At 41.7% G+C, this 15060-nt stretch overlaps 1 protein-coding gene across 4 annotated transcripts in view; it reads right to left on the bottom strand.

Moving 5' to 3' along the window:
• FER1L6 (fer-1 like family member 6) overlaps positions 1–14693 on the bottom strand; it is an 84614-nt gene extending 69921 nt beyond the window's left edge. For 2 of the 4 annotated variants that reach the window (XR_014882687.1, XM_003205270.5), the window contains exons 1-2: positions 14541–14689; positions 1149–3823 (exon numbers count right to left, since the gene is read on the bottom strand). Coding sequence is in view for 3 of the 4 variants with exons in the window: in XM_003205270.5 (XP_003205318.3) it covers positions 1149–1183 (35 nt within the window). In the remaining variant the exon portion in view is untranslated. Of the gene's footprint in view, positions 1–1148; positions 3824–14540 lie in introns of all 4 variants that reach the window. The other 2 variants (XM_085221650.1, XM_085221651.1) reach the window with 2 other exon arrangements.
• Between the last annotated feature and the right edge of the window lie 367 nt (positions 14694–15060).

The following is a 15060-nucleotide window of genomic DNA, read 5'->3' as shown; positions in this document are numbered from 1 at the left end:
AGAGTGAAGCACCAGTCAGGAAAGGCAGCACCATACTGGGTATCATCAGGATGGACTTCAGAAATAAGTGCCATTTTGCCTCTAGAGCATTGGCGAATCCACATGACATCATAAACACAGATCTGAATCAGATGGAAGTCATGCTAGATTTGAATCATGAGAAGGTTCATTACTGCAATTCTGTCAAAATGTTCAAAGCCCCCCATATAAGCTTCTGCCAGAATTATACCCAATCAGGCTGATAGTGTAAAACTTGTGCATTCTTTGATTACATTTGACCTGAAAAGTGATTTTATCCCAATTAGTGCTGCCTCCTGTGACCACTGTGCTCTTGGTTAAGTTCTTGAATCTGCTGTACCATAGTACCACCTAATTGTAGATGAAATGGTGTTTCAAAAAGAGCTATAAAATAGGGAATGATATGGAGAACATGAATAAAGAAGGAGTTTCTCAGCTTCTTAGTCCTCAGATTACAGTGCAGGAGCACTCAATCAGTTGATAAGCTTAAAAAACATGAGCCTAAGTGTTCCACAGTAAGAAGTATAAATTATACAGCAGGTTGCAAGGAACATTGTTGGGGCCAAAGTATCGAAGATGTTTTGCATTTATGGAAACCTAGTCACAGTGGGGTTTAATATCCATCCAGCTCCAACTCCCTGACTCTGTGCAGCTGCTGAGGACAGGATCATTTTCTTACACCTGTCTGACAGACTTGTTTCCCAGGCATCCTCTCTCTGTCCCTCTTGGAAAAACGAAACTGATGTGAAGGAGGCTTAAAATTTGACCCAGTTGCTCTCGTGTTCTTGGTGTGTTAATTAAAATGTATTTCCTTAGACACTGTTATACCCAGAAAATCTAAAAAATGGCCTGGAGGGGTATATTCATTCCCTCTCCACAGGCAGCTTGAGCAATCATCTGCCTGGCTGAGCAAATGTACCCTGATCTCATGCATGTAGAAGTGATGAGAGAAAGCACAAGACAGTATGGAATATAAAAAGAGAGGCAATAATAATCACTTTTTACATGAGCAGATAAACATGAAAAAGAGGATTTGTGTATTTTCTTTTCCTCCTGGAAGAATACTTCAAAAGCAACCAGCTGAACTGAAACCAACCCTTGGAAAAGTTCCCCCAGAGTATCAGACATACCTGTGAGCCTGAGTTGCCACCACTGTGGGCTCCATCCTGCTTTTTTACTTCCAACTGTTGCCTCTTACACTGTGAACAGGTTCTCCAAGCTTCTGTTTGTATCTAAGACTCATCTACTTTGTGCCTGGTCACTCCAGTTGGTAAACACTGAACCGGAACAAAGACTTTTCCCTATGCAAACATTAACTCTTGCTCTGGGGAGATCTGCAGGAGAAGCCAGGAAGCCACACACTGCTTTCCTCCATCAGCTCTGAGCTAGAAGAACATCAGCCTCTTCATCTCACCAAGAGATCTTGGAAGGGTCTTGGCTTCCAAACTGAGATATCACCCTCTGGAACATTAGTCTTGTTTGAACTTTCTGTGTATTTATACTCTGCTGTAATTAAATAAGAACTTCATTTTCTCCATTTTCTTACTCTTTCCACCCTTCTCATCTTTTTACTGCAGCCCAACATACAGGGCTCTGGACTGTGTCTCCCTGTTCTTATCCTCCCACCTCCCCAGTTAGTAATGCATGCCAATTTTAGTTACTAACCTTAACAAATTACTCACATTTCCTTCCTCCAATCTTGTATATATAACTGCTTCCTTAACACTTCCTCTTGACCATGCTCCATCCTTACATAGAACAGGTTAAAGATGCACAAGACCTATTTTGTTCTGCAGTTCCCATAAGACCATTTTCACACCATTCTTAACCTTTCCTGATGCAAATAAGACAGAACTGACCCATAAAGCCGAAAGGCTATTGGCATGAATCAGTACCTCTCTTCAAGGACACCCTTGAAACTGCATTTGACTCATCTGAAGATACATACTTAAGTTCACTGCTGTGATGAAGTATCCATAGTATTTGAAGCAATTACAGTTCTATGGGAGTATGAAATGCAGCAGACAAATTAAAGAGCTTTGTGCAGTTTAATGCAAATGATTGACCAGGTTCATATTTCATAGAATCATAGAATGGCCTGGGTTGAAAAGGATCTCGAAGATCACCTAGTTTCAACCCCCTGCTATGTGCAGGGTTGCCAACCACCAGACCAGGCTGCCCAGAGCCACATCCAGCCTGGCCTTGAATGCCTCCAGGGATGGGGCATCCACAACCTCCTTGGGCAACCTGTTCCAGTGTGTCACCACCCTCTGTGTGAAAAACTTCCTCCTAATATCTAACCTAAACCTCCCCTGTCTCATTTTAAAACCATTCCCCCTTGTCCTATCACTATCAACCCATGTAAACAGTTGTTCCCCCTCCTGTTTATACGCTCCCTTCAATTACTGGAAGGGAGCTACATCCTCTTGCTTCTCTTGGATGATTTAGGGAAATGGCTGCCTCTGAAGGCCTGTTATTTCATCTTTTTTGGTTCAGTGAGGTTCAAGCTTTCAGTCAGGAAGCTGCCTTGTCCTTCAGTGGCAGCAGTCGGACTCTCTTGACTTGAGCAGATGGGCAAAACACTGCTAGGAGGAAAAATGCTTCCTAAGCTATCTCAGACAATTCTGCATCTCTAAAAAGCACATACAAAATCCCTCTTTTCTCCAGTGGAGCAGAAAATGATTTTTTTAGTTATTATTTTTTATTCTTCCTTCTGAAGTTTGCATTTAGCTTCAAGTTTTTACTCCATCTTTTTATTGGTGCATTTTTGTTGATTCCTTTTTTCACTTTCTCTCATATTCTTTCTGCTTCTACCCCAGACAAGCCAATATAAAAAATAATAATGATAACAAAAATCACCAGCAGCACATGTCTTAGATTGAGGTGATGACGTGTATCTGCTGTTGCTTTAACTATCTAATTCCCCTAACAGGCCTGGTAACTTTATCAGCAAAAAAAAGCAAAACCTGTACTAAAGAAGGGCATGAGAGCATGTTTGGTAGCTCATCTAGTCCAGACAGTCTTTTCATTGCATAACTTCCAATAACATTTCCCTTGCATGGCTGAATTCAGAAACGATTCATTACCAATACAGGATCATTTCACTTACTTGCAATAGATTTTATCTATTATTCTCTTTTCATTTGCAAGGGATCTTAAAACTCATCTAGTTCTAATCCCCATGCCATGGGAAGGGATATCTTCCACTATCCCAGGTTGCCCAAAGCCCCGTCCAATTTGGCCTTGAACAGCTCTGGGAATAAGGCATCCACAGCTTCTCTGGGCAGCCTGTGACAGTGCCTCACCACTCTCTGAGACAAGTTTTTTCCTAATGCCTCATCTAAATTTCCTTTCTTTTATTTTAAAACTGTTACCCCTTGTCCTATCACAACACTCTCTGAAAAAGTCTCCCATTGCTATTCGTCCAGCTGCATCTCCTGTTCATATTTCCCAAAGTTTACATTTTGAGGCTATTGTGCAACAAAGAGGGCAGAAGCAGACTCCATACATATGTCTAGACATGCAATGAAATAAATCTATGTTTGCTGTGCACCTGGTACAATAGTGAGTTCTCTCCTAGGAACTATAGTTTTATTATTGACCATTAAAAAATGACAGCTGCTATCTAGAAGGTAAATGTTGAATTATTGGAATCACTCTGTGATGTTTCCTTGCTGCATGACTGCTGTGCTGATAATTCTTCACTCCTCACACTTCGTCTGTCTTCATTAGTGAAACTAAAGCATCTTCAGAGCTGTGTCTGTGCAGATGTCCCATCCCAAACACAGTAAGGTCCTGGCCCAACCTGTTGTCATATCAAGAGAAGTGAAAAATGTCACCAGAATACTTCAGCTGTTGCTGTAGAAGAGAGTAAATGTTCCCTGAGAAGCACTGTGTCATAGAATCATAGAATGATTTGGGTTGGAAGGGACTTTAAAGATAATCTAGCTCCAACCCCCTGCCATGGACAGGACTGCCACCCTCCTACTCAGGCTGCCCAAGTGCCCAGGATGCCATCCAACTGGCCTTGAATGCCTCCATGAATGGGGCAACCACAGCTTTTCTGGGCAGCCAGTGCCAGTGCCTCACCTCTCTCTCAGTGAAAAATGTACCTGACATCTAATTTTAATCTTCCTTCTTTTAGGTTAAGACCATTCCCCCTTGTCCTATCAGTGTCTACCCATGTAAAAAGTGAACTGGCACTCTTCAGCCTGGATAAGAGAAGGCTTCAAGCAGCCTTCCAGTACCTGACGGGGGCCTACAGGAAATATTTGGGCATGTAGTAACAGAAGAAGGGAAGTGGTTTCAAACTGGAAGAAGGTAGTTTTAGACTAGATATCAGGAAGAAATTCTTTACTGTGATAGTGGTGAAATGCTGGAACAGGTTGCCCAGTGAAGCTGTGGATGCCCCCTCCCTGGAAGCAGTCAAGGCCAGGCTGGATGGGGCTTTGAGCAACCTGGTCTAGAGGGAGGTGTTCCTGCCTATAGCAGGGAGTTGGAGCTAGATAATCTTAATGGTCCCTTCCAATCCAAACTATTCTGTGATTCTATGAAAAGTTGTTTTCCCTCTTGTTTATAATCTCCCTTTAAGTACTGGAAGGCCACTAATAGGTTTTTCTGGAGCCTTCTCTTCTCCAGGCTGAAGAAGCCTATCTTCCTCAAACTTTCTTCATAGCAGAGGTGGTCCACCTTCATGGTCTCATCTGGACCTAATCCAACAGCTCCACATCTGTTCTGTGGAAAGTGATGGGATAACAGTCTTCAGAGAGATGATAGCCAGAAATGAAGTTTTCTTCAGAAGGTGGTTGATATTACCATATTGAAATTGGTGCTAAACAAAGAGGGTTGGTCTAGGACATGATGTTAGTGCAGGAAGTGGTAGCAAACAGGCCCAAGGGCACCCTGATCCACACCACACCAATGATCACAAAACACTCGTACCACCAGGCCCTGATCTGCTCTATGTCATGGGAAGAGCTGATCGCCACTACAGTGAGTTACAGAAAATGCTGTGAGTCTGAGTCTTTTTTTTTATTATTTACTGAATGTGAAACTGAACAGAAAACTCCCTTTTATTTACAAAGTAGGTGTTACTCTGAGCTGCTTGATAAACCAAGGTGGGGGCTTGAATTGTAAAGGAATAGAAAGCTTACATAAGGGAAGCTTTATAATAGTCAATATGTTAAAAAGAGTGACTCAGCCCCTCTTCTCATAAATAAGCAGTGCAGTCTTGAGCTAAGTCAGGATGCCAGATAAAGGAAAAGAGTAAGAAGAAAGTCAAGATGGATGTGCAGCCTGGTCCCAGCCTTACTCCTGCCATATCCATAAAGTTATGTAGCACTGGGTGGTATGTTCAATCAATGGATATAAATAATTTGTCACATGGAAAGAGCATCAGGAGTATTTGAGTAGTGTTGTGATCTGAACTGCAGTATTTATAGCAATGGGTTGGTGCATCAAAAGAAAGACTTCCTTGAACAGTGTGGTTCTTTGCAACTACTGGAGGCACTCAGCAGCCAAAAAAATGTTATTCTGGGTTTCTCTAATGAGTACAGAACATTGCGCTCAGTTGTCTTTGAAACTCAGAGGGACCCAGCACCTTTTGCTCTGTCTGACCTGGACAGAGCCAAGAGGTCCTAAACTCGTACAAAGATGCCAAATGCAGGCAGCTGTCAAAAGGAGTTGATTCCTTTTGTGGCATGGTGAACAGCCTGAATCATAAATCATCTGATGCTAGGGAGTCCTCAATGTGCTGGGGAAAAAAAAATGTTATTTGAAAGAAAGCCATACTTTGTTAGAAAAATCAAGAAGTTCAAATAAGCCACTTGCTCAGCAGGTATGAATTGGCACAGTTATCTCAGCAACTGAGTGGTCTCAAAAAAAGAAATTGTTGTAATTTTTGAGGGAGGAACTGTAGTCAGATATCCAGCTAATGATCCAGTTGATAGCAGGTAAAGAGGTTTGATGAAGCTTAGTAAAAAAAGCAGCATTTGACTTCTTAAAGTGGTGCTCCAGAGTTGATCACTGGTGGAGAGAAGTGTAGATATGGAAGCATCCATACAGGACCAGAGCAGGAGCACTGACTCCATGCTTATGCGGATTTGGTGGGTGTGATGCGATCTTTTTGCACTTACTTTCTTAGCAAATTTAGTTTTAGGAAGAACATAGTGAAGTGCTCAGGGGTGCTCAGGAGACCTGAGCTGTGATCTCAGCCATACCATATAGCAGGCAGCAGTTGCCAGCATGTAATCCTACATCCCTGTCCCCTGCTTTCCCTCCCACCTACCTGTTTGTGCAGCATTGTGGTCAAACTGCACAACGCAACTCAGAGCTCTGCTCTCAGCATTCAGGCCTGTGTTTTGCAGCTCAGCTGCACATCCTACTCCTCTCTTAGGGACTTGTTATTTTACAATACTCCAAACACACTTAATCTTCAACTTTCTAAAGGCTGTTAGCAAGATTTGTCAGCAAATTACTGTGGAGTTGGAAGAAAGAGGAATAGTAAGTCCCATCTGGGTGGTTTTAGTACACAGGAAGATGTAAGGTTTGAATGTGGCTGTAGGATCAGCCTCACATTGGAAAGCAGTTTCTTGACAAGTCAGGGACTAAACTACAAGTGATTTAACTCCTCTCCCTCCCTTACCCATACAGACACTCTGAGTTGTTGAAGGCTGCCTGGAACATGGATAAAAAACATCTGTAGGGCTGTTCTGTTTTGTACCAAACCCTTCTGGTCTCAAAGGTAGGGCCATAATATCTCCCATAATGGGGAACTGTTGCTCTGCTTTCTGCTCAGTACAGCGCCCTGCACATAGTTGTTAGGATACATTGCTCAGAACTGCAACCCACAAACTGCTGGCTGCTTCATCACTCTTCTGTGAAGATGCAAAATATTCTGGGAATGCCAGTTAAGCTGTGACATTTGCAAAGATGCTTCTGTTTTGAAGCTGTGGCACAGGTTGCCCAGAGAAGTGGTGGATGCCAAGTCCTTGGATGCATTCAAGGTCAGGCTAGATGGGGCTCTGAGCACCCAGTCTGAGCTATAGGTGTCCCTGTTTTCAGTGCAGGAGGGTTGGACCAGATGACCTTTAATAGTTCCTTCCAACTCAAATGATTCTATGATTCTATGATTTTATAGGCATGTTGGTAGCACTGGAACATAACCATTAGCTTCCCAGCAGGGAAGCATCAATCCCAAATGTATTCTTTTTGGCACAGAGACAAAATGAGAATATTTGTTGCGGGAAGTGCTTAGCGTTTAACTGATTACATAGATGGAGAGATTCTCTACCAAGTAGCCATGAAGTTCAAACATTGTTCAGAAGGTAGAGTAGGTGAGTTTCCATTAAAAAAAAAAAAAGTCCCTGAGCACAAACAGCTTATAAGCCACTCAAAAGTCTGCAGAAAAGTTGTCCACCTCATCCAGTCCATCACAAGTTCTGAAATTCAGCACCAAGAAACCTGTCACGCACACCCAAGGGTGCTCATGAGCAGATGTGGAGGATTTTTTTGATTCTGTCTTTTCATCTGTCTTGTGGTGCCTACTTTAGTCCTAGAATGAATAAGTAACAAAACAGAGGAAAATCCACTCCCAGATAAAGATGTTAGTAGCTGGTATTGTTTGCATTTTTTGAAGCAGGATGAATATGCCACTTCTCTTTAAGTGCTAAGAATTCATTCCTTTCTGGCTTGGTAGAACTGTAAAGTGCTAGATCCAGTTATTCCAGAATAATCTCTAGTTCTGCACTACTTTAGATTAATCTTCACTATGATTTTAGGGAGTTATCCTTACAACAGATTTATATTTATTGAAGGTCAGAGAGTAGCTGCTGCCTTCAGCCATGCTAGAGATACTAAGTTAAAATAGAGCATTTCAAGAAATAACCATACAATAATTCTGTCCAGGTTCAGACAGCAATCACTATGGATGAGGTGAGATACACCCTGGATAGCTTGTGCTCTACTAATCTGAAAAAATACTCCTTCCTCTTCTGATACAGAACTAATCAGAAGAGAGAAAAATCTAATATCATCCTGAGCAGTTATTTTTAAAGCACTGTAAAAGCCAAAGCCATGGTATCTTCCAAGGGCTCCCTGTAGGCCATGGGGCTCCTTGGTCAGTTGCAGGGACCCACTGAAGGTGCTCCCGAAGGCGGTAGTGATGATCAGCCCATGTAATTGTGCTTCACGATAATGATACCAAGCCTTTTTAAACCAGAATGAAAGTTGTTTTCCATTGGTATTGCAGCAACTTAGTTTCCATTTGCTTGTAAATAGAAAGTAAGCAGCCAGTCTACCTTCCAAAAAACTGCCTTTCCATCTACTGTATCTTGCAGAAAAGAGGGCTTGAAGGTCTTCCAGACAAACATTTCCTCTCTTTACTTCTACTACAGCCAGCAACATAACATCATTCATGGGTGGACTAGATGATCTTAGTGTTTTTTCCAACTTTAATGATTCTATGATTCATCAGTATCTCTCCTTTATTTCACTGGAGTTAGAGAAAAACTGTTCAAAGGCTATATAAGATGACTAAAGTGCAGTGCCTCAAATAAACATCTTTATGTCTCAGTATTTGTTTCCCATCACCATCCCTGAAGGCACCCTGCCTTCACAAGGTGCAATGCAAAGGAGATTGCTCTTCTGGGCTGTGAGTCACCCTCATCAATGAGCACATTTGTTTGAATCAAGTACACTTGGTTCCTTTGGCATTTTTCTAGGTGTTTAAAGCAATCAAACTCCAGCAGTTGCCATTAGCATTGTTTATATCAAAGATGGAAATGACTGCTCAAAAATAGTTACCTACATAGTCTGGTGAGGTGCCTGTTTCAAAAAAACAAACAAACAAACAAATAAAAAAATCTGGAATTAAGTTCTTTGAAAAGGATCAGGTGTGCAGCCCCTATGCTTTGAAATCCATTCATTCTACAGAGATTTTTTAATAAAGAATAAAAGCAAACAAACATGGAATAAAATATATATTATTATATGAAGAAAGTTTGTTGGGGAAATAACTAAATGCCCTCTTCTTTATAAGCATAATTAATTATTAAATCTCCTATTCACATTACTGAAGGAGGAAAGCAAAATCTTTTTTTCATATTCACTTTTACAAGACCACCTCTTCCCTAGACTCAAATGCATTGTTCCTTACAGTGCAAGGGATAGAGACTCTGAGCTGTAATGAATAGATCTGTGGCCCCAGACTTGAACCGAGTCACTCATCAGATTCATCAGTGCTGGATTTGGGGACAGGAATGTCCCACTGCCCACCAGCAGGCAGAACTTCCCTTGTGCTGATCTGCCAGTGAGGAGATGGAAATGCACAAGGTGAAAGGGGACAGAACTAGGGCAGGCAGCTGACCAAAGGGATATCTCTCGCCACATGGCATCATGCTCAGCAATAAATACTGGGGTAAAGAAAGAGGAAAGGGAGACATTCATAGCAATGGTGTTTCACTTCCTAATAAACTGCTACACATGAGTAGCCCTGCGCTCCTGGAAGTGGCTTAACATCTGCTTGCCAATGGGAAACAGCGAATGAATTCCTTGTTTTGCTCTGCTTGCACACATGACACCCATCTTTTCCAATTCTCTTCCCAATCCCACTTGGAAAGAGTGAGCGAGTGCCCACGTGGTGCTGAACTGCTTGCTGGATTGGGCCACTACATTGCATTATAAGAACTGCTCTCAGGAGGAATCCCCCCCAGCAGTAACAATGCAAGAAGCTTGGATCCTATGTAATACCTGAAATTAAACAGGATGACTAGTTTCACTCAGCTTCCTAGTGCCTTTCTGCTGTGATAAGCTATTTTCAGGATACATTTCCTCTTGTTTGTTCAAAATGTACTCCACTGTCATAGAGCAGAAATATCTATCTGATAATGACTAGCAGTATGTTCTTCTGAGGATTTCAGAGGGCTTTGCAAGGGCAAGCATGAATTATTTTATAAAGACAGCAAGATCAAGGAACTGAAAAATTAATGCTCCTACAGAGTCTAGACTGTAAGTTATAGCTATAGTTCCTATCTGCTGGCCCAAAAGGCGGGCTTATCTGGGGCATAGTTAAAGCATGTTAAAAAAAAACAGTGAGATGTGAAAGCTAATTTTGTCATTAGAAAGGATTACTGCTTTTTGTCACAATCAATGCATTATAGTAAGTCTCTTTTTTTATCTCCTTTAATATTCTGCCACTGACAAATCCCCAGTACAAACAACCATCAGCTAGAGCGATGCAAGAGGCAAAGAGAAAACACAGCAGTCTGTTTTGGTGCTGAGGCCATCCTCCAACATCTCTGCCCTGCAGGAAGCCGCTAGGCACAGCAGAATTTTTGACCCCTTTGCCTTCAGCAGGGACAGACCAGAGTTCTCTATCTTTTCACAGAATCATAGAATCATCAAGGCTGGAACAACACTGAGATCATCTAGTTCAGCCATCAACCCATGCCTGTGACAACTCTAGACTATGTCTATCCACACTTTTCTTCAACACCTCCAGAGATGGTGACTCCACCACCCCCCTGGGCACCCTATTCCAATGCCTCATCACTCTTTCTGAGAAGAAATTTTTCCAAATATCCAATGTGAACCTTCCTTGGGGCAACCCACTTATAGAAGGACAACACTTCTGATGGTGCTGGCTGAAAAAGTTCACCTGCAAGCCAATGGTATCATATAAGTACTTGGAAAAGCCTTGAGCTACAGCTGCAAGAGATGCAGATGATGAGGACGGGGTTCAGATGCAAATGAGTTTGTGTGAGAACAGACCATTAACTTCAGGAAACACCAAGTAATTTAACTTAACCTAAATGTCTGCCATTGCAGACTAAATTAAATCAATTTACCTCCTATTTTCTAAGAGTCTACAAGTACAGAGCTACAACCAGAGGCACAGTGTGTGTATTACAGAATCACAGAATCACAGAATTGTAGGGGTTGGAAGGGACCCCTAGAGATCATCGAGACCAACCCCCCTGCCAAAGCAGGTTCCCTACACCAGGTCGCACAGGTAGGCGTCCAGGCGTGACTTGAATATCTCCAGAGAAGGAGACTCCACAACCTCCCTGGGCAGCCTGTTCCAGTGCTCCGTCACCCTCACCGTGAAGAAGTTCTTACGCACATTCGTGTGAAACTTCCTATGCTGTAGCTTATGTCCGTTTCCCCTCGTCCTGTCTCCACGTACCACTGAAAAGAGACTGGCCTCACCACTATGGCCACCACACCTCAGATATTTATAAACCTGGATCAGGTCCCCTCTCAGTCGTCTTTTCTCAAGGCTAAACAGACCCAGTTCACTCAGCCTTTCTTCATAGGGGAGATGCTCCAGGCCCTTCACCATCTTTATGGCCCTCCGCTGACTCTTTCCAAGAGATCCCTGTCTTTTTTGAACTGGGGAGCCCAGAACTGGACACAGTACTCCAGATGAGGCCTTACCAGGGCAGAGTAGAGGGGGAGGATCACCTCCCTCGACCTGCTGGACATGCTCTTTTTAATGCACTCCAGAATGCCATTGGCCTTTTTGTATTCAGTCTCAGACTGCATGTGCCGATTGGATAAAAGGCTATTTTGATTGCTTTTTTCAAGTTTTTTCATGGCTCCCATCTGCACAACCAGAAACATCAGTTTTTAAGATACCCACTGTAACCAGAGAGATTGTGTAGTTTAGAAACTGTAGTAAAATGCCCCAAAAATCCACCTCATCTCCTCTGAAAGCAGCAAGAGCCTGACATTTGTAAAAGTGAAACTTAAAAGAAAAATATGAACAACACCTCAGGCGCCAGGAAACAAGACTTCCAGGGTGACTTTCATATGAAAAGAGGCTGTAACCTAGTTCTTACTGCCCCATACTTAACAGGGCACTGGTTGGAGGCGCCAGCTTCAGTGTCTGCACATCACCCTGATCCATGAAGATTTCAGGAAAAAGGATGCAAAACATGGGAGGAAGAGAAAGCAGGCTACATTTTCTGTATACTTCAAGCAAAAGGAATGTTCTATAGATATTTAATTTTATGTTTCTTGGCAGAAAACATTCTCTGGACCTCATAAGCCACCACACTTTAGGTAAGTAAAAAAAGCTAGCAAGTGGTTTCCTGCTCTTTTTGTAGGCTTAACAACAGAGATGTGTCATACAACTCTCAAGCTGACTTCATCCTTCCCAGCAAGCAAAACTTGTGTCCATAGCTTATGGCTCACCCTGAATTAAGAGTACCTTGAGCAACAGCCTGACGCTGAGAGCACTATATCAGAACCCTCAGAGTTTTCATGTGTCACAGACTTTTACACATAGGGGCTGAGATCATGCTGACCTGAGCCTACCTGGAAGCACTGAGACTATCCAGAGCCCATAGTTGGACACAATTCACCAAGTCAGGAGAGGTCAACCTACAACAGTGAGAATCAGAGCCCTAAGGTGCTAAAAATATCGTCACAAATAAACCAGCACTTCTTAGCCCCAACAAGTTTTCATTTCATGCTACACACAAGGATTAGACTGTGCTGTTGATGTATGGGTTGACAAGAACAAAATCTTCCCTGGGTATTCTCTCGTTCCTCATCCTTTGCATCTGCGCAGATGATAATCTGTAGTGTATAGACCGTGGGGTGGCAAAGAGATAAATTCAAGTTTAAATTAATGTGCTTTTCTTTCCATTGTCAAAGGATTCGGGGTCCCCAGCTGTGCATTAAAAAAAAAAAAAATGTGGTCATTTGCACCTTCATGATTTGGAATGTTTATTCTCAGTGGACCAATTTCTGCTGTGAGGTATGCGGGTGCAATCTCTGAACCAATTACTTATTTCTCTAGAGCTGTCCCAGAACTGCATTTGAGATAAAATCAGGATCAATATATAGAATGTCAGCTCTAATATTACCCACGTTTTCCTACCATCCATCAAAACTGGGATCACTTCCGTAGTTATAATAGCAGTGCATGAACTGAATGAAATGGCAAATACTTCAGTATCCTCAAACTAAAATCTTGTGATGTCAGATAGAGCAATTTAAGAAATGAACATCTTGTCTTGCAGCAAATAATCAATTGATATTAATTTTTTTTATTGTATTCACTTCACTGTGCTGTTTCACATTTTCCTGTGGACAGTTCAAATTCCCCAGTGTGTTAGTACTGCTTGTTTACAGCCCTTATCATTGTTGCAACTATGGTTTCTTAAAAAAAAAAAAAAATACAACCACATCTACAGAAATGAAATACACTGAATCCTTGAAAAACAGTCCATTATCCATTATAAATTGTTTACAGCCAGCTTGAAAAAATCTGATCCTGGAAATTTTCTGGTGCACAGCCTAATGCAACACCCCAGGCATCTGGTGAAGAACAAATCTGTTTCAGCAGAAGGAATAAAAACGTTGATACAAATGTTATCAGAGTTAATGCTAGAATCATTTTATGTATGTTTTCCTTTCAATGAAGGAAGCCAGCAAGTGAAATAAACATATTTTTCTCTTCAAACTCACAATCTTGTATGGTTGTCCTAAAGCTTATGGTAAGCACAAATTCAAATTTGTCAATTAGCAAAATTTATTTAACATCAATCACTCATTTACTATTTGCACAAATTAATTTATACTAAGGTCTCAGGCAACATCTCTAAGCACTTTGGCCAAGCTTTGATCTCAGTTTCCACATCTCTGAGTTCATTGTGACTACAAAATCCATGGAAGTGTTCTCCATTCAGTCTGCTACAGCAACGGCACAAACTTGTTTGCTAGCATTACGTTCAGCTCTGCTTCAAAAGAATGTAGAAACAAGAAAATACTTTCCCTCTTCTCTTTCAGAAAAAAAGCCAGTGTTCTTTCCTTGGGAGAAACAAGCACTTCACAGTTTAGGGAATTTGATTGAATTCAGGAAGCCAAGGTTATTTCCAAAAGCTGACCTATGTACTGAAAGATTTAGGTGACAAATTTTGCACTGAGATGCATCCTATCGAAAACAAAAAAGTTTTCAATGGGTAAAATCAAGTATGCACACACCTAGGAAACACACTGCTTTTATGTACCACTAACTTGTTCAAGGCAGAATTACAAAACTGCAGGGAGAGATATTAGTATAGACCTATTGATGTGGATATAGAGAGCTCCTTTGCACATTCAAGCCCCAAAGCCCCAAACCAGAGCAGTACAAATAATTTGTGTTCTCTAACTGGTATTGCAGGGCTGATGCACACCAACTGTGAGCCAGGGTGACCCCAAATATGCCACACTTCCAAAACACAGTGAACAGGAGAAAGAAAACAAAACAGAAAACTAAAGACGCAGTAAAATAGGCTTACAAGAGGAACTTATCTCCCATTTTCAGCTCAGTGGAATTAATGCTCTTTCTTTAAAGACTTTTAAAGGATAAGCTTGTAAGAGTTCAAAACTTGTTGACATAAATGAAGCACTCACACAAGCTGCCAACATTAGAATTATGAGTATTTAAGTATTTCTGAGCATCATTTTGTCTCCCTGTAGGATGTCTTGCATTTTCACTGTCAAAGATAAAGAAAAAATAGAAGAAACATCACCTTGGCTTCTTTTCCTCCATCTCCTTTGCTTTTCTTTAGTCCAGTGTCCAGCTGGCCTTCAGCAGCTCATCCAGTGTATGCAAGACAACACTCTTCTCTTGGCTGCCACAGGGATTCTGCCTGTGTTTATGATTAACTCACCCAGATATCTGCAATACAAGGGTGAGGCTATTTAAACAATTATATACGCGACTCTCTTCTTATTCCAGATAAGGTTTTCCAAAGCACTGGAATGTGCAAGTATAGTTAACTGCTTAGTGAATCATTTCAAAACTTGGTGGTTTTGTTTCACAGAGCTTCTTTACAGGGACATTTTTCCTCCTCCTGCCATGAGAAGGTTCTCCCTCCTACCATGGCCAGGCAGAACCAGCTCACATTACACATGACACTTTGGCTCATAAAACAGCTCCAGAAATACAACAGTCTGATGTTCTGGAGTGTTACCATGCCAAAACAGAGTATGCATTTCCATTTGCAGATTTTTAGGTAGTTCAAGTGTTTGCTGAACTGATAAACTTTC

This window comes from Meleagris gallopavo, chromosome 3 (genome assembly GCF_905368555.1).
Source record: "Meleagris gallopavo chromosome 3, MGAL_WU_HG_1.1, whole genome shotgun sequence".
NCBI classification, from domain to species: Eukaryota; Metazoa; Chordata; class Aves; order Galliformes; family Phasianidae; genus Meleagris; species Meleagris gallopavo.
Note: the sequence above shows the minus strand (reverse complement) of the source record. Positions and strands in the feature narration are given on the sequence as shown.